This window comes from Mytilus californianus, unplaced genomic scaffold (assembly GCF_021869535.1).
Source record: "Mytilus californianus isolate M0D057914Y unplaced genomic scaffold, xbMytCali1.0.p SCAF_15, whole genome shotgun sequence".
NCBI classification, from domain to species: Eukaryota; Metazoa; Mollusca; class Bivalvia; order Mytilida; family Mytilidae; genus Mytilus; species Mytilus californianus.
Genome location: NW_026262637.1, coordinates 12,219,454 through 12,240,551, shown reverse-complemented (window position 1 = coordinate 12,240,551; position 21,098 = coordinate 12,219,454). Strand labels below are relative to the sequence as shown.

At 33.4% G+C, this 21,098-nt stretch overlaps 1 protein-coding gene and 1 pseudogene across 1 annotated transcript; one reads left to right on the top strand and one right to left on the bottom strand.

Annotated features, from left to right (window-relative positions):
* Positions 1 to 40: 40 nt before the first annotated feature.
* Positions 41 to 11,443, top strand: LOC127725421 (toll-like receptor 2). Its single transcript, XM_052232355.1, has 2 exons — positions 41 to 398; positions 6,864 to 11,443. Exon 2 carries the CDS (start codon positions 6,939 to 6,941, stop codon positions 9,504 to 9,506), a length of 2,568 nt encoding a protein of 855 aa, XP_052088315.1. The 5' UTR covers positions 41 to 398; positions 6,864 to 6,938; the 3' UTR covers positions 9,507 to 11,443.
* A 2,779-nt stretch (positions 11,444 to 14,222) lies between these two features.
* Positions 14,223 to 15,006, bottom strand: LOC127725974 (uncharacterized; annotated as a pseudogene).
* Between the last annotated feature and the right edge of the window lie 6,092 nt (positions 15,007 to 21,098).

The following is a 21,098-nucleotide window of genomic DNA, read 5'->3' as shown; positions in this document are numbered from 1 at the left end:
CTAAAACTCCAAGTTAAATCCAAAATGTGGAACAGTTACTACTTAATACCCGACAAAAACAACCGCTTGACTATATCAACCAACGGAACGACTTGAAAACTGTAATATTCTTGATATTGGTACACGCATTGCTGATGAAAATGGTGGATTAAACCTGGTTGTAAAGCAAGTTAAACCTCTCACCTGTATTACAGTTGTATATAGTTCCGTAATATTGACAAAATTGAGTGAATATTCCAAACAGACATATTTTGTTATATAATTGATTAACGTGACAACTATTGGGATCCAACAGCCAAATTGTATAACTATACATCATAGACATACAACATAAATGTCAAAATGACGTGCAGGAATAATAGTATGTTCTGCAATGGATATATATTCATAAACTAAACGTAAGTTAATAGTTTTTATTGGCGCCTGTTTTACTTTCGAATTCATCACATGGAACATTGTATATTGTTCCATAATTGTTAAATAACTAAAAACAAAATCAAATCTATTAGTAAGTCTACATCTATAGTTATTCACATGAACCATTTCATTCACAATTTCTAAATAAAACGGCTGCTCATGGTGGATAACACAATAACATGGCTTAACTGAGTATAGTCCATAGTCATGTTAGGCAGGACATGTTAAACTTAAATGAATTCTATTACATTCTAAATAGACGTTTTTTGTACACTCTATTTGCCAAAATATATATGAAGTTTTCCACATATAAATTTAATATTCCATTCATCGGCAGCACCTTAGAAAACCCTATTGTTGATGGGATTAATGTTGCCAAATGTGTAGTGTTCTGTGTATAGCCTTGTAATTGTTGTTTGTCTTTTTTTTTTCGTTCTTTGTTTAGCCATGGTGCCGTCTGTTTTTTTAACTTGTGAACTATTATCCTCTTTGGTATTTTCCCTCTCCGTTTAAAGCTAAGGGTTGAAATTGTATCTAAAAAAATAAATTTATAAACCAATACACATGCTAAATCGATCTTTAAAGACCCAAATGTTTCAGAGCACCTGTCCTACCTCCATAACAAACGTGCTGTTGTCCCTGCAGATAAATCCTCCAAACAGATCGTTTTTGTATGGTAATCACATTACATAAACTGCTTGATAAAGGTATTAGTTATTGACGATTCACTTGGAATCTCAACATAAACCACCACGACACCTACCAAGGAGGAAATCCAGAATAATCATAGGTCTGTTCGATGTTCCTTTGAAATTTCAACCCAAGATGAAGAACTAGATCTTCCTTCACTGTATTGGATACCGAAATTCCTTACAAACAATTTCATATTGCTAGGTCATCAAAGTGCTCCACGAAACCTTTTTCTGAATTATTACCATCAGTTTTTTCAGTAATCAAAGTCGGTTTCTAAGTTATAGTGAAATTACCTATCCTTGGGGCGGCCTGAATCAGATGTGGATACCAACAATCTGTAAGAGTACATACAATCTCTTATAATGTCTTTTATAAAATTGACTTTTATACCCTTTACACAAATATATTCCATTCCAAACTAAAAGACAAATTGAAAGAAATTTTCATTTCTATGTAGCAACATTCTAACAGCACCTTCATATGGGTTATACTCAGTTGCTACGATATTCAAGAGCTTGCATTTTCTATCATGATTTCCTTGATAGAGGGTTGCTAAACACAAGGAAGCTATTCAACCAAGCTATAAGAGTTCCAGGTGATGAAGTTGAAATCATCCCTCCGATAATTGTACGGACGCCATCATGATTTGGTTGACTAATATGAAATATATGTTTTCTTCGGAAACTGCCTGTACCAAGCCAGGAATATGACAGTTGTTTATTCACTCGTTCCGTTGGTTTATAACGTTTGTCATTTTTTATGGACTTTCCCCTTTTTGAATTTATCTTTGAGTTCGGAATTTTTGTTATACATTTTTAACAGATAGCGACGGATATGTTTCAATTGTCGTCACCACAATCCCGTTCTCTTTTCCTCGAATGTGACCAACCGAATTACACCTCATCACCAGGTGTGTACTTATATGAGTACACGGCGGTAGTTAAATGTAGAACAGGATCTGCTAACTGTCCAGAGTACAAACGATCAGCCCCGGTTTTTGATGGGGTTCGTATTGCAAAATTATATGCACTAGGAAGAGTTTCTATGATTCATTTGAAAATGCAAATACATTTCCAATCTTCACGCAAAAAAATTGAAATGAAATCAAGGGGTTAATACAAACAGCAATATATAGCCAGAATTCAGGATCGGCAATAGAAAAAAGGACAAGCCTTACATACGGACAACATTAGTTATTACAAGACATTATGATACCACAATAAAATGATTTTAATGAACATAAAACGTCGAATTCATAAGTTGAAAAACTGTGTGAATGATCGACCAAACTCAGAGGTTTTCAGAGACAAAGAAGGTGTGAAATGTCTATCATCTCTTCACGATAAGTATGTTCACTTGTTGGACAATGCTTCAAATGATATTGTCTTTGTATGTAAAACGTACTACTACGAGTGTGTAGTAAAAGAATTATGAATAAATGAGCTCTCAGATAATCCCACAGATAAAAAAAATAGCATTTGACAAGGATGAGATTTTGGCGAATCATAAGTCCCTCATGGCTTCAATGAATATTACATTGAACAAGAAATATGAGGACTTACCCTGTTTGTATTTGATACCTAAGCTTCACAAAATTCCGTTCAAACAACGGTACATTGCCGGCTCATTTGCATGTTCTACAAAAGAATTGTCCATTAGATTGACAAAAAGTCTGTCCGTGTTAATTTTGTGGATTCTAAAAAAGCCTAAAGTACTTCTGGAGAATTTTAAATCTCGATCTTTCTCTGAAATTAATTTTGTCAAAACTTTTGATTTTTCAACCCTGAATACCCCCATTCCCCATGTGAAATTGAAAAAACTCTAAAAAGAAATAATCTGCAATGCTTTTCAATATAAAAATGGTAGCATACGCTATAAATCTATTACTTTGGGATACCATACGGCATATTTTGTTAATAGTGAACAAAAAGGTAAAATATGTTACACAGAGGAACAAGTGATCAGTATGTATGAGTTTCTTATTGACAACATATTTGTTGAATTTGGAGGTAGACTTTTTCAACAAATTGTCGGCAATCCTATGGGAATTAACTGTGTGCCTCTCCTGGCCGATCTCTTCTTATTTTCATATAAGTCGGAGTTCCTTCAGACAATGTCAAAAGCAAGAAGAACAAAGAAGCTGGATAATTTAATTTCACATTCAGATATGTTGATGATATTATTTCAATTAACATTCCAAACTTTTCTGATTGGGTTCCATTAATATATCCTCCAGAACCAGAAATAAAAGAAACAACAGACACGGCTTCCTCCGCCTAATTTTTAGATTTATATCTCGAATTTGACACAAGTGTTCATCTCAGTACTAGAATCTATGACAAACGAGATGATTATAATTTTGAAATTATCAATTTTCCCCACATTAGTAGCAATATACCCAACACCAGGGTTTTGGATATCGCAAACTAGTCAAAACATTTACCAAATTTTATCATCGATACAAGGACATCATTCATAAATATAAATCAACATGCAGACATCTTATACGTTCAGGTATTTCACATCCACAATTTTATGGTAATATTCTTTTCAAAGCACAAAAATGTCGGTATTCACCTCAAAATCTTATCAAACCTTTAAACAGACTTATTAAGAATGGATATAGTTACGATACTGTTGTCAGGTCATTAATGATGGCATATTTTGGTATTAATATTGATTCACTCATAGGGTCTTTGCATCGGAAATAAACACATTTATTCTAAAACCAGTTGTTGGCATGATACGGGTTATGTTCTTCTTATATATTTTATGATGGTATGATACTAAATCCCTAACGGGAGGGATTGTGCTTGATTTTCATATGATGAAGACATAATCGTTCAATCAGTTTAATTGAGGTCTGGAGGTGGCATGTCAGTAACTGCTAGTAGTCCTTTGTTAATTTATGTATCATTGTCATTTTGCTTAGTTTCTTTTGTTACCTATTCTGACATCGGACTCGGACTTCTTTTCAACTGAGTTTTACTGTGCGTATTGCTGTGTGATTCTTTATTCTACATTGGCTAGAGGTATTGGGGGAGGGTTGAGATCTCACAAAACATGTTTAACTCCGCCGCATTTTTGCGCCTGTCCCAAGTCAGGAGCCTCTGGCCTTTGTTAGTCTGGTATGTGTTTTAATTTTAGTTCAGTTTAATGTTTTGGAGTTTAATATGGCGACCATGTTCACTAAACTAGTACATATTTTTTATCTAGGGGCCATCTGAGGCCCATCTCCGGCTGCGGGATTTTCTCGCTGCATTGGAGACCCATTGTGGCCTTCGGCTGTTATCTGCTCTTTGGTCGGGTTGTTGTCTCTTTGACACATTCCCCATTTCCATTCTCAATTTTATTCACCTGCATATGGGATATACATTTCCAAACAAATTCAGTATTCAAGAGCTTGTAACTGTTACTCAGACCTTATAAAACGTCACCAGTGTCTGAGCAGAAAGTTGATGAACCAGGGTTATGTCAAAAAACGTCTCGTCCTTTTTCGAAAGATAAAAAAGACCTTGTTGATAAATATTCCATATCAACTTCACAAATAATACATGATGGTCTTGAGGTATGGATTCTAGGTACTGACGTTGGTTATCATCTTAATTACATGTTATAGTGTTCCTTTATTTGTCTTTGTGAATTTTAAAACTTGACTGTTTAGTCCTTTTTTGGTAATATCTTTTCGGAGTGGCTCGGTACTTATACATCCCGCCATTGTGTTATTGTGCTATGGTCATTTTTTGTATTCTTGTCTTTCGTTTTTGCTTATATGCTTTGTCTATATGCCATTTTGTTTTTCTTTGTTGACACATTTGTTTGTTTTTATAGTGATTAAGATTATAACCAAATTTTGACTGCTGTACTCCTATTTTTGACATTTTTACCTATTATGTCTGCTTGTTTTGTTCGCACATTTTTGTCGATATAATGAAATTTTATGCGACTGTCATACAAGTGAAATGTTAAGCTAGCTATAAAACCAGTTTAATCCACAATTTTCTACATGAGGAAATGCCTGTACCAAGTCAGGAATATGACAGTTGTTTTCCATTCGTTTGATGTGTTTGAGCTTTTAATTTTGCCATTTGATAAGTGACTTCCATTTTGAATTTTCCTTGGAGATCGGTATTTTTGTTATTTTACTTTTCAAAACATTTAAACGTTTATCTAGACAGCAGTTTATTTCTTTGCGAACCGCTCTATGAGTTTTCTTCGCTTTTGGGATTCTGTCAAATCGTCCACAATGATATTTACTTGTGACTCAACGACACGAACCTCAGATTATACAGTTAAAGTGGAAAAACAATCTAACAAATTAGTGTTTCGAAGCCCTTTACGGAGTTTATGACCAAAAGGGGCGTAAAAGGAATAGCTAATATACGCTAGTCAATTGTGCTGGAGGTAGTTGAGTCTTGAGTTTCCTTTATATTCTGTTAAAGGAATAAGTACAAAAAAAACCATTCAACGACTAAGATAATTCAAAAGACTAAAGCATGACAAGTAACATACAGCACGCATTACCAACTCTCACAAAAATAGAATCGATAAGGTGCAATTGCAAGATTAAGAGTTCTAACTTTGTCAATAATCACCAACCACAAGGTTGCACTAATATACATATTCCTCCCTCAGCGAGCCTGAAAGCCCTTCAATGCAATTTAGCTGGAAATGAACATCAAACATGTGGAAAACAAGAATTAAATCTGCAAGGGTGCACGATTGTGAAATCGTAGACACCCTCGGTTAATATTTCCGATCGTCTTTGACTTGAATGAGGCTAGTTTGATAGTGAAATCTTATCCACGGATGTCAGATATACCACGGAACTGTATTCTTGCTACTGTAGTATTAACCAAATATGGCCAAAAATGCAAAATGGCTTGCATTACCAAATATATTCCATAAATTTTGATAAATTTAATAAAGAAGCTAATAAGAGACATAATCCAAAATAATACTAATGTTAATTTTATTACCAACAAACAAGTACTATATTTGTAGTATTTGTAAAATAAAAATTCTCCTCGTACTTTTCTTGATAGAGTCATCTACAGATTGGACGCAATGTTTTCACGTTAGAATAAATATTAAGTTTATGCTGCTATGAATATTATGAATAATTTAGAGGCAACAGTAGTTTCACTATAATCAAATTAACAAACTACTTTTCGCAATATCAGTAATTGAGTCCTATGAATTTAGTGTATTTTCACAAGAATATGTATTTTTTCTATATTAATCCCAATTAAATTTGAATAGCCAAAATATAACCCACGTTAAAAAACTAACTTCATATAGTATGAGGCATGTGTTACCTGTGACAGACGACGAATTCCGTATTTCGAATTCTTATTTTTCTTGCATCTTTCCCATAATTCGTTTTGGTAATCAAATATATAAATTTGTGGGAAATCGTTTGACTTGCAACAAGGCAGCAGACGTCAACGAAACAGGAACAAGGTAATGCGCAAGCCCAATGGTTAGAACAAAGTTAACTATTTTGGCTTTATTAGTGTATTGATTTTTATACTATTTTTTCTTTTTATTCAATTTTTCACTTTTATTGAGGAATTCGTCTTCATAACTACAATTTTATGTAACGAGCCACGCGTTTTATTTTCGTATCTTTTAATTTGCTTTTTTTTTAGCAATTGAGAACCAACCTAAACAATCATAATCGCAATCAAACCATAGAGTCGACTTCAAGTTATTGATATTCAAATTGTGTAATACTATTTTTTTTTTGACAGATATTGGATAAGCCACTATCGATTGCTACATTTCGAACATCGATATTGCACACGGTACAAGAACCGCTTGCCGACATGAGGAATTTCGATATACTGACATTATTTTTACTCATGTTGTGTTTTCATGCGGGATCTTCAAAAACATGTCGTATCAAAGAAATAAAGAAGAAAATTATTGCAGACTGCACAAGGATTGAATTACATAATATACCTAAATATTTGCCACTGAACATATCGGAGCTTGATCTCAGTTATAATGATATAACATTGCTAAGAAACAATGCGTTTAAACGCTTTGGGTTTATGGAGGTATTGAAGATTGATAATATGAATTTGGGCATCATTGAAACAGAAACGTTTTATGGTCTAACCAAACTAAAGTGGCTTTCAATGAAAAAAAATAAATTTAATATGTCATCCATAAATTTTAAACGTGTATTTAAACCTTTATCCTCTCTAAATCATTTAGACATAAGATACAATCTACACAAACAATTCATAAAAACAACAATTGAATATCCCTTTTTTGGTGATTTGCTTGAATTAAAATATTTATATATGGATCTTGCCCAAAAACCCGTTTTACACGAAAGCGGTTTTGAACTGTTGCTTAACCTTCATACAATAAGATTTGAAAAATGTTATTTAGACCAAATGTTAAATGATACGTTGATTAACTTACCAAGTAATATTATAGCGCTTCACATTTGCGGGTGTGGTACGTTTATACCCTTTGTAGAATCTGGGTTTTTAAAACCTTTCCCCGCACTTATGGAATTAAATATGATTGAAGCCAACATCAAATTAGCAGATGCATTGAAACTATTATTTCCGTTTACTGGAAGAGAAATGACTTCTATAACTTATGAACGTATCAAGGGTTCTGCCGAAAAGCCTACTTTCATAACCTGCGATATGATGAAATATTTGAAAGAAATCTGTGTTCATACGTTAGTCTTAGCAGAAAGTGACATTGTTGGATATGAACAAAATTCTTTACTTGCGTTTAAATATCCAAACTGCTTAGAGTATCTTGTATTTTCAGGCAACCGGTTTTCTTTAGCATACGGACATAATTTAATGGAGCTTGTAGTTTTTGCAAAGAAGACAACTAACTTGAAGTTCATTGACTTATCGTATAATGCCATTAATTTCAACGATGTGAAGTATTGCAATATAGAAGCTCTCCGAAATGATTCATTTAGAAACGAGATATACAGCAAAGGATGTGAAGTCCAATCGACAGATGCTAGAACATTTCAAAATTCAAATTCAAACCGTCAATATTCTAGAATGACTGCAGGATCAAACATGACGATTTCGTTGCCCGTAAATCTGACCTTTCTCCGTTTATCACATTATATGACATCATATATGGAGTATGGACTAAATTTCTTTTTAAAAAACTCAGCTAGTTTAAGATACATAGATATTTCATACTTGAAAGTTTCATATTTTCCAGAAATATATTCCGATACTCCTTTCGACATAAAATACTTGGACTTCACTGGTGTCAGCGCGATGCTTTTTATCCACAAATCATCAGTGCCAATATTTAAAAATATCGAAACTGCAATATTGAAGGACTCTATGATTGACGAAACCATACGAAAAAATGGTAATATATTTAAACTTTTCCCGACTGTTGAAAAATTTGATATATCATACAACAACGTGTTTTATCTGGATGACGATTCTTTTTCATTTAATACAAGACTGAAAAACCTGAACATGGCAAACAATTTACTACCATCAATTCCAAAGGCACTAATGAGTTTAGAGCATTTAAATAAATTGGATATCAGATATAATCGAATTCAGACAATTGGTAAAACGTTGAGAACTTGGCTAGATGCAAAAAGAGAAAGTGGAAAATTTCATCTGCTAATAAAAGGTAATAGTTTCAAATGCACGTGCGAGACAGCCGACTTTATTGAGTGGTTATTCAAAACGGAAGTTAGTTTTGATCAGACCAAAAAACAATACAATTGTACATTAGCAAATGGAACAGAAACTAATACTTTAGTAGTCTACAGCCGATTTCATGATCATTTTGGTAACTGTTATAGCACAAATTGGTTACGTTTAGGAATTGGACTTTTAATCTCATTTGCCGTTGTAACAATTCCCTTCGCTATTATCTTTAACTTTCGATGGAAAATAATTTATTTGGTGTATCGAAATTTCAAGAAAGTAGTAGAAAAAAGATTGGAAAAAAAGTTCACATATGACATTTATTTAGCATGTGCAGATGATAAGATTCAATGGGTAAGTGATGTTCTTCTCCAACAATTTGAATGTTCCTGGAAAATGAAAGTTTGTCTAGAACACAGAGATTTCCCCGTGGGAGTTGCAAAAGCAGATGCAATAGCAAATGCTGTTGCCGAAAGCAAACATGCTATTTTTATCATTTCAGAAATATATCAAGATCGTGGATGGAGCAGATATGAAATTGAAAGAGTTGAATATGAGAAATGTTCGAATGACTTGCAAAAAATAGTTGTTATTGTAAGGGGTGAAAGAGTTTCTTGCATTTTACGTGAGTTCAACAACATTCAACAACATTTGACTATAATAGAGTGGACTGATGATGAAACAGGTTATGACAAATTACGTATGACATTGTTTACGGAGTCTTTTTGAATAGTATTCGTGTTCAAATCTGTGCATATTGCACATCGCTTATACATTAAGTTGTATGCAAGACTTACATAGATAGTTAGACTCAACTCATGCAAGGAAAAAAAAGTAGGCCTCTTTGATATATTTTGTTGTTGAAGTGATCACTGGAAAGATTATAAGATCACTGGTTTGATATATAACAATAGAAACAAAATTCTTTCACATATTGTAACAATGCAATATGCGTATGTTTATGCAAGCGTAAATGTGTTTATGAACAACTTATTATCAAATTAAATTTTGCATTTGGCTGTGGTCTTTTTCAAATCATTTCAACTTTGCACCTTTTATCGTGCAACATGCATATGCTTATATAAGTACATATTTGCATATTTGTATATGAACAATTTATTTTTCAATTTTAAGTTTTGCATGTGGTTATTGACTTTTTCAAATCATTTCAACTTTAATATTTCATTGTGAAAGTCCATTTTTTTTAATTTAAAACTACCTCAGTTTGCCCTGGTTTCGTTTCCGACAATTTACCAATTAAAACAATAATTTATCGATTTGCATAAAACAAAGCTTCTTGATAAGATTGAGTACATTTACCGGCTTTAGACCCTCATGTCTACGGTAGTCAATGTAAATGTTATCAAACATTTTAACACCCCGTAGTAACAGTTCCTATATATTTATATATATAACCAAACCAAAACATATGAAAGCTATGGATATAATATATACTAGTACGTATTCACGTTAGGGATATGTGAACATTAAACCAACTTAAAATGGTCAATTTCATCTATGTCAATTTTGCCTGATGAAGTTTGGGCCTTGGTTTTAAAATCATTTCTGAATTTTTTGATATAATTATTGTAAATAATTTTTAAAGAGGTTTCTTGTATCATTTGGCAGATCCAGCAATACAACTTTGCATGTAAGGATACTTTATAATAAAACTATAGTTATTGTGATTCCCTCTTTAGTAAGTGTTGCGTTTAAAAGTCAGCCGAATTGAATATAAATTCGGAACTTGCTGTAATGCAATCAAGTGGTTTAGACTACTAGTATATCGTCGATATTGAAATTCTGCAACACATGTTAGTCGCTGACCAATTGATAAAGGCATATATAGGAAAAATGAAAGTATTTCTGCTTATCCTTCCAGAGCACTGAGACATTTCTCCATTTATCATTTCTGATGACGACCGGTCTTGAAGTCTGTGATGCGCAATATGGAAGATGATAGCTGTACATTTGTATTGATTAAAATGGACAGGCGTGACAGTCGCTTTCAAATATAACATTTACATTTTGAAAGATAAAGAGAATTTGATTTCGTGTCGGTGTGACGCCTATCAAACAGCTTTTCAGAAATGGTAGTTGGTAATTTTGGACATATTGTAGAGAAGCTAATATTTAATAACGATGTCTATGACTGCGTCTGCTCCGAGGAACAGAGTTGCATATATTCATCATAATCATCGAGTTGCACGAGTAACTTGATAGAATACTTTTACCTCCAATTTCGTCATTACAACCATCAGGTGTCGCAACCCTGATTAATGCTAAATTTTATTTACGAAGAGGATTTAATAGATGATGTTTGTTCGATGATAAAAACTCACATAGAATGAATTTATTGATAAGAATGATTTAATATTTGTTTATGTCAGATCAATTGCCGCCTGTTCTGTTTGTTTGTTTAACTGCCTTTTGTTCCGCTGACAAATACCAATTGAAAATATGTCTACTCCATTAACAATATTTAATAAGATTATAACCATTTGCAGAAAAAGCATAGAAATAGTATTTCAATACAAAGATGCTGTCTTATTGATCGGCATAAAACATTTAAAATGTTCAACATTTGACGTGTTCGCCTTGATTCACAATAATCAGGAACACTTGAACTTTTTGGGTAAACAAATGATGTATAAAATATATGGGGGATTGGGGGGGGGGGGGGGGGTATATGTTTAAAACGTAGTGAATTCAATAATGGATGGCTGATACAACACGATTTCTATAGATCGTATTACACATACAATTAACATGTATTTACTACTAAATATATAATAAATATATTTATAATGAGATGAGTGATGATTTATTACCCGTGTAATGAAGTTTGTAATATTGGTATCATTTAGAAAGTCCTAATGTGATACCCCTTTTTGCTGATTGAGATATTGATACAATTCAAAGGAGTGCTAATTACAAGTTGCAAAATGAGTGAGAATTGGATTGTTTTTGACATTTACTTGAATTATTCAATTTCAATATGCTTATAAACGAGCCTATCCCGAGCTAATTATCATTAATGAAAAATAATTAGCGATAGTTGATATCATGCGATAACCAAATCTCACGTTTTATCTAACATATTTCTGTCATGGTAAACATAAACTTGGGATAAAAAGAAAATTTTGCTGAAACATTGTTCCTGTCTTTGGCACAAAATCGATTTGAAAATATAATTCAGCTTCCGGTATGACACATTAACAATACGCATAAAAAGCTTTTTGTACCCGTAAGAATAGAATAAAAAAAGTTTAACAAAAATACCGAACTAAAAAAATAAAATTAAGTTTGACAACAACAAAATGTTTCTCTCTCTCTCTCTCTCTCTCTCTCTCTCTCTCTCTCTCTCTCTCTCTCCATACATGAGAGTAATTATCTACAATTACATGTATATGATAATGAAACTTTATTTGTGCGAGTCTATGAAAGACTACGGCACCTGTCGATAGCGATTTACCTGTTTTCAGAACGCCTTTTGTTTAGGTCTCAGTATTTATTTTTTATTATCCCTTTGGTATCTTTCGCCCCTCTTTTTGAACATCAAAGAAGGAATCCGGGGCCTTAATTAACAAATTTAATACAGAAATGTGCCAACCTTGTTGTTAGACGTAAACAAATATTTCATTTAACACTTAATACTAAAATACAGGTCATTTTTCATTTTCCCAATTTCATCAAAAAAGTTAAAATATAAAAATAGGGAGATATGTATGATTGACAACGAGTTAACTACATGTATTCACCAGAGTTTACATGACGTGGATGTATGCAATTATAGGCAAATGTACGACCATCAACAATGCGAAAGACTCATACCATATAGTTGGCTATAAAAGGTTCCGACATGAAAAATGTAAAACAGATCAAATGGGAAAATCAACAGACTACTTTATAATAAAACAGTTTACGAAAAACAAAGATGACAGACATCAACGACAACCACTGTACTACAGGCTCCTGACTTAGGACAGATATATATAATGAATGTTGCGGGGTTAAGCATTTTTCTGTGCGCTCAACCCCCCACCTCATTCCCCTTTACCAGGAACATTGGTATAACAGCACAACATACGGACAAACTGTGATAATGAGTAGCAATTGGCTTAACAAAAAATATCGATACAATAAAATATTTGTTATCTGTGTTATGTAGTTATCAATACTGATGTCATTGCGACAAATGGTTATAGTTGTAATTCGTGTTATGTATCTTGGCATATGGATAACATGTCAATGAATTGTCATATTTATTATCCGTGTTATGTAGTTTTTAATTTTGATGTCATTGCGATGAATGATAATATTTGTTTTTCGTGTTAAGAAGCTTGTTGTATAAATATCATTAACATAAGTGATAGTTTGCTACCCGTATTATGTTTTGTTAATACTGATATAATTAAGCTGGTGCTTATATTTGTTAACCGTGTTGTGTGGTAAGTATATTGATATCATTGAGGCGAACGCTGTTTGGTACAACGTGTTATGTAGTTTGCAAAATAAATATCAAAACAATAAAAATGCCAATAGATTTTCGAAACTATGAACCACTGAAAACAGTAATCCAAAGAAATTTGCAAATGTTATGGCTATGGATAGAGAAACTTTAGTAAATGATTTACTAACAATACAGGACGGACAGACAAACGGACAGACGGACAGATGGACGGACGGAAGCCCGGTATTTCTATGTCCCTCACAACGCGTCGAGCGGGGAACAAACATTTAGTTATTAAAAAAAATCTTCCACATATACAATAGATGCATGACACGAAATCGCTACATGTCTATACATAGGACAGAAGCAAAGAAACAGCGCTTTTATTGCTGTTCTACATCTCAAAGTCACAGTGAGGCCTTTTACACGGAACTATCACATCACTGAAAGTTCAAGACTGTCCCAATCACCGGTTTGAGCTGCTGTCTATGCTAGATGTCGATCATGTTATAACTGTGAAACCCAAAACATGGAAATCTTCTGTAAACAACTACTGTGTTACTCTCCGATCCGTTTGTCAAAGTGCAGCTGAAATTTTTATTGACCCGATAAAAAACAAAATTTGTGCTGAAAAGCCACCTTTTAAAATCAGATGTGTTGCAAGTGCATTTAAGACTGTTCCCTTCTATAGACAAATAAAATTTTCCTTCATAGATTTTACTTTTCTCATTCATACAGTCTCTAAATGTTTTATTGATTGTTTGAAGACGGTTGAAACTTATATCAAATTTCCTCAAGTGAAGCCAATCTATCAGCAGCCGGTTGTACGAACGTGTCATTAGGCTAATGAGTCATTAAATCTTCATTAGCCTAATGCATCATAAAGGCTTAATGAAGACTTAATGACCCATTAGGCTAATGCAACGTTCGTACAACCGGCTGCAGGGCTAGCTGGCAGTAAAATGTGTGCAAATTGACATTTGACAAATTTTTCATATAGATACCATAAGTGGTTGTATGATATATCTAGTTTTTCCACGGCCGGAAATAGCTGTCTGGACATTTTGAAAAAACAGTACTGACGTCTCATGAATAAGTATGGCTGAGTTAAGTCCAGAAATGTCCAAATATTTCAAATTAAAAGGAGTATCGGAATATATTTCTGGAAACTGCTTTATCTGCGAGTATGACAAATCTACGTATCTTAGATTATTGACATTCGCTACAAATAACTTTTGTCTGTATATATGATGTCATATGATGGGAAACACGACGAAAAGTAAGATTAGCCGGTAAATAAATCGTAAATTCAGATTCCTCAACCATTTGAGCTTTTTCTAATATTGTGTTGTAACTTTTATATCCATTTGTAGTTGGGGACGTAAGTTGGCATCCTTCCCTAAATACTTCCTTTCTATAAGAGGGATTTTCCAGCACTTTTATGTTTCAGTATTCAATAGGTTGAAGTTAACTGCATTATGCGACAAGTAAAAAAATTTCAAATTGATTGTTTCCTTCAAAATTATCATGCGCTGCCTCAAATGAGGACCTAATGCTATTGATAATCGATTGCCTGACAAAACAACATTTTCTAGACATTCGAACTAAGGTTTTTACACATATATGTAACAAATAATTAATCATATCACGAGATAAGAAAACAGGTTTAGGAAAATGAGGTCAGATTTTGAATATGATTGAGGTCATTGTTTTATGCATGAAAGGATAAAGAAGTTTTAAAGCATCTTCCAATTGTATAGCTACTCCTTCCATATTTCATAACTTTAGTGATTGGAAATAAATAAACTCGTCATAGATACCAGGATGAAATTTTGTATTTGCGCCAGACGCAAAGGCTTTAAAAAGATCGATATACTACCGAAGCATTCTAGAAAGTAGATTGCTGTTGTGGTTGATGATAAATCTACTAACATCTTGTTCACATAGCATCGTGTCAACTTTATTGTGTTAAGTGTCGATAATTTTTCGAATCCACTAGACTTGAATACAGGGTTTAGCGCAAAATCCATATATAAATCAGTTAAATTAGGCAGGTTTCCAAATTAGGGATAAACCATATGATGAATATTATTAAACTCCATTGTCAGAGCTGTCAAATTAGAAAAAGATTCAAAGACCTTGTTTTTTATCTCCGAAAATTGATTGTAGCTCAGGTCAAGACCTGATAAACTTAATGGTAAACCTGTCGGAACATCTTTTAAATCAAGTCTGGTGCAATCTGCAATTATTTGATCAGCGTGTCGTGCTATTTGGCAGTTATGTGCAAATGTGATCAATGTTACTATCAAAATATTAGACAAAGTGATCCTGTCATGATATGTGTTGTGTAAAACAATGGTAAATCATCAGTGAATTCTGATTTCATTAGAGGATGAGCCCTGAAATATACGAAATGCAAGTAGATCATGAAAAAAATGAAAGTTTTGCACCTGGTTATAGTCGAAGGACCTAAAAAATAATACAGATTATTACAATTCTATTTTTAAATTCATCTGAACTCTTTCTCGTGTGATTCAATGTTCGTTACCTACATATAAATGTGTTATATGTATTTCCATTTGACCAGCATCTCACAGACTTTATTGCTAGTCATCGTAGGAGGCGATACCTTCATGAATATGTATAAAACATTTCAAATCTCGATCGCGTTTTGGTTTATAAAACGAATGACCAGAGTAGATATATAAATCTTGCTTAAGAGAGAAAAAAATCTAACATTAAAAAAAAAAAAAAAAAAAAAAAAAAAAAATCCGATTCAGACAAAAGATTCTCTGAAACTGACATTGTCAAGATTTTTAATTTCTTGACTGCCAACTTTTTCAGTACTTTGGAAGGACGGGGTTTTCAACAATAAATTTGCATTCCCATAGGCACAAAATGTGCCTCCCGTTTTGCTGATTTGTTCCTTTTAATGTAGAAAAGAAAGAAGCTAGTATTATCCTTCAAGTTCCGCTATAAAGATGATCTTCTATAAGAGTACATACATCCCTGCTGAAACGATATTCAAAAGCTTGCATTTCCTTTCATGATGTCCTGGATAGAGGATTGCTGCCTACAAGGAAGCTATTAAACCAAGAATTCCAAGTGGTGAGGTTTAGGTCATCCCTTCAATAATTTTACGGACGCCATCACGAGTTGGTTGCCCGTTTTGTAATATCTCCTTCACAGATGACAACGGATATGTTTCCATTGCCGTTACGACAATACCGTCCTCTTTTCCCCGAATGTGAGATACCGAATTAAACTTATCACTGGATATTTACTTACATTAGCAAACACGACGGGTCTGCTTTTTCTGCTTAATTTCCGGAGCACCTGAGGTAACCTCTAGTCTAAAATGGGGTTCGTGTTTGTTAGTCCATAGTTTTCTAGGTTTGCTTTTTTTGACTGTTTTGTCTTTTAGTTGTTTTATCGTTACATGCCACGGCATTGTCTGTTCGTTTTTGGTATCTTCCGCCCCCTTTTTAAATGATATGACAGTAAGAAAACAATATTCAATCTCTTTCTGACAAAACATAAGACAAACTCCCGAAGAAAAGAAAACCGCGTGGCATTGCTAAAGAGCTCCAAGTAATACGAAAAAGACCAGACAGTTGTTTAATAGTGAATGGTTACAAATTGACGACAAGAAGACAACAATATATCAACATGACAGTGGCCACGCAGATGCTGGGCGATTACAACCGTAGCAGTAACGAGTTATCATGTATTGATCATTAGTTAATCCCATTCTCTGAGACAAGCTTGTCGGAAAACATTTAGGTGAGCACATTCATCCCCCATTCTACTGAAATCGGAAACGGGGATTGACAGGGAGTTGGAGTCTTCCGCCTGCAAGGTAAACAAACTAACGTAGCTTCATGGGAAACACAAAATTTGGCAATTATTTGAATAAGAAGACTGGAAACCAGCCGCAATTGTGATTATAATCGTCATGCTTGAGCAGAACAGGACGACGGCTGGTAAATTCCTTAAAAATGTAAGTAATATAAAACTGATAGATAAACGATTCTTTGAAGAGGTCTGGAAGACTTTTTTGAACTAATATAGCTTGAGGAAGTAGTTCGACTTTTTAACTTCTTCTGATGCTATACAACAAGAACATTAGCTGTTATAGGTAAAAATTTCAAAGTGTTCGAACTACGATGGGCCTTCTTATCATAACATAAAAACGTTATAAACTTATAATAAGTAATGTTAAAACGTTTAAACCCGCTGCTTTTTATGCACCTGTTCTAAGCCAGGAGCCTGTTGTTCAGTGGTTGTCGTTTGTTGTTGTGGTTCATAGGTGGTTCTCGTTTCTCGTTTTTATATAGATTAGACCGTTGATTTTCCTGTTTGAATTGTTTTACACTAGTCATTTTTGGGGCTTTTATAGCTTGCTGTTCCGAGTGAGCCAAGGCTCCGTGTTGAAGGCCATACTTTGACCTATAACTGTTATTTTTTCTATACATTGTGACTTGGATGTAGAATTGTCTCATTGGCACTCATACCACATCTTCTTATTTATAGTGTTAGTAATTGCTGAATTATACAAATTTCATAAAATCTATGACTAAATGGAAAGGTTGGTATTCTAAATTTGAATCAATCATATCATAAAAAATCAAAGCGTTGTCTTCTCTTTACAACTTTAAATGGAGAACAAAGAACAAAGATATTAACAATCACCGGTTACTGTACTGTCACCAATAATCGGACAGGGAAGGTATCGAAATATATTTAAGTGTACCTTTTTATGTCGGAATTTACTGACCATTTGCTAATAAATTGACATAATTTGTAAGACAAGTTTGCTTTTCGAAATCATAATTGAAAACCATTATGCCTAAAGGTTCGTAAAAAGTAAGCAGGTAATCCCCTTTTCATGTGTGGGCGGAGGCTTTTGAGCTCGTTAATTACGGTTCTTTGATTCGGTTTTTTTATTCACTGACATTAGGTTGTAAAAACTCACCACTGAATATTGAAATAAAATTTCAAGAGGCGCCAGGAATATAGAATATTTTGAAAGTGATCCGAAAAAATATGAAAACAACAAAGTGAAGACTGCAGTCAACATCCAACGGTAATCATGATTTTAGACATCGTGAATGAAAACACGTATGTTGGCTTCTTAAAAGTCAAAACAATGCGATCACCAACAATTATAATGAAAAAAACACAAAGAAAATAAAAAACGAACATTTGAATACGCCATAAGCTTACTTCTTACCTACTGGACTCAATAAAAAGGTAAACAAAATATCATATGTCCTTTCTGCAATAAATCACAAAATTTGTACTGTTCAAACAGTAGGGCGTAAATGTGTCAGATAAAGTGATTCCTTTTTATATTTGTCATAAATAATCAATAAGGGAATTCCATGACTAATGCAAACTACTGCAACAAACATACCGAACTCCAAAGTAAATTCAAAAAGGGGAAGTCCATGAAAACTGACAAATTCAACCAACGGAACGATGGAAATCAACTATCAAATTTCTGACTTGGTACATGCATGTCCGATGAAAACGGATGGTTAAACCTAGTTATATATTAGCTAGTTAAACCTTCTACTTGTATGACAGTTGTTTGTAGTTCCGTTACATTGACAAGTTTGGTTGAGCAACCCAAACAGACATAACAAGTTAGTGTGACAATAGTTGGGATCCATCATCCAAAACTGTGTACACTTAAATCACATACATACACAACAACTGACCCAAAAACGCAAACAATAAGACAAATATATCTGGCAAAGACGCCAAAAACGTTGTTGTAGTTGATAGAAAATTTGACGAAGACGCCAAGAAGAAAGTTTTTGTAGTTGATAGTTCATACAGTATTTAGTATACACTGTCTCGAAAAAGTACACATTAAGTAAAATATAAAAACAAGGTTTTACAAAATGAAAACAAACCTGTAAAAACCTTTTGAGTCCGAATCGCACCTCTTGAACCATTTACACCTAGAACGGCCAAAGTCTAAAACCTTATAATTGGATGCATAAATACCGAGTCACGACAAGAGTCATAAGACCAATATTGTCATAACAGCACACATGGTAATGAAAGTAAATAAAATGATGCACTTCGTCAGCACGTAGAATCTATAACTCATGACCATCTGGTAGTATTTGTAAAGTAAACATTGAATATTCATCTATTAGGTCTTGGTACTTTTCGATGTTCACACTAGCTTTGCAATTATTTACCCTCTTTCTCATCAATTAATTGAAAAAAAAAGAAAAAAGAAATAAGAAATAAGGTTTTCCTCTTTGGTGGTTTACAAATAAGGAAATTCATAATCGTTTACCCAAAAATAAAAGAAAAAAATTCAAAAATCAGCAAAGAGGGCACTTCTTTTTTTTGGATGCACATTTCACAGGAAAATAGTTAGTAGGTTGACCATTGAACAGTTATAAAGATGCTTCACGTTTTAGATGTTCCCATGCATGATTTTTGTTCCATTCAAGGTATGTGATTTAACTACATCTTTAAGGACAAACAATTATTGAACAAAAAAACAACAAAAAAACAAAAAACAACACAAACACACCAACAAAAAAGCAAACACATAAGCACAAACAAACAAAAAATCTTGAGTAAAGTAACGAAAAGTATGATTGAACAGCTACAGACCAAAAGTTTTTAAAACGGACACCAACAGAAAAAGGCTAGAAAGTTAGTCCAGAAAAAAAATCATGCAGACATCTGTTTCATGTTGTTTTGCCTCTTTATAGTGATGTGCAGTATTACAACTATTCTAATATTGTATCAACATTGTGCTATGAAAGCAGAAAATATAGTATGCTTCTTACCTTGTACACGTGATTCGTTGTAGATACCGAAAGGAGAACAACTAATAAATTATCTACTCTTTCCAAGACGATTGTATGTTGTTTACCTTAACGTTTACAACTGCTAACAAAGCACTCCAAATATATTTTTGTGCACTTTGTGCCTTCCACACATCTAAACAAATCAAAAATAGTATAATTAAAGGCAGTTGTTATGTCTAAATATAGACTGGACATAATCATTAATTTAGCAACAATTTATAACATTATAAACAAAAAATTGTCATGTCAGATGTCGTATTATCGCAACATCTTTAATGATTTAGAGCTCGATGTATTTAAAAGACGCTTGTCTTTTCTTGCCAGACTGTATCGCCCCTATTTATCGTAAGGTAATTTGTCGTTCGGTTGCTGTTTCATCCATATAAAATTTATTTTTGACCAGTGAACACCATAATGGCCAAATTATGTACTTTACATCCATGACTGATTATCCTGGTAATCTTTAGTTGGTGTTATAATAAATGGGTTTACTAACAAGCTCTAGTGGCCTTGATGTCCAAGTGGTATAAGTAGTCGAACTACTAATTCATGACCTGTTAACAAGGTGCGCTGAACTCCAATCTTAAATGACTAGGATTGTCAGTTGTCCTACCTATGGTCGGTGGTTCTCTCCGGGCACTCTCGCTTCCTCCAATAAAAACTGGCCGCCGAAATAGTGCTGAAAGTGGCGTTGAACACCAAATAATCAATCAATCAATAAAATACTCACGGATTTGTGAAAAATTTCAAAAATCACATACGTAAAGAATGATATAGAAATTCTGTTATTGCACTTTTAAAGAAATTAGAATAATTATTTAAGTATTTAGTTATATTTATTTTTAGGTGGAGAAATTTCCTTATATTTTAGGTGTCAACGCAAAGAGAAGTTACAGTACTGTAACGTTGATGCTACAGTGACATGTGATATGGATGCCTTTTGAGTCATATAATAGACTAAACAACTTATTGTATTGTAAGTGGAAAAAAAGGTAACAGATAGTTTAAAGGATACAATAATCTTGT

Coding starts and splice junctions, on each gene's coding strand:
- LOC127725421 (XM_052232355.1), top strand. CDS start 6,939: ATGAGGAATTTCGATATACTGACATTATTTTTACTCATGTTGTGTTTT.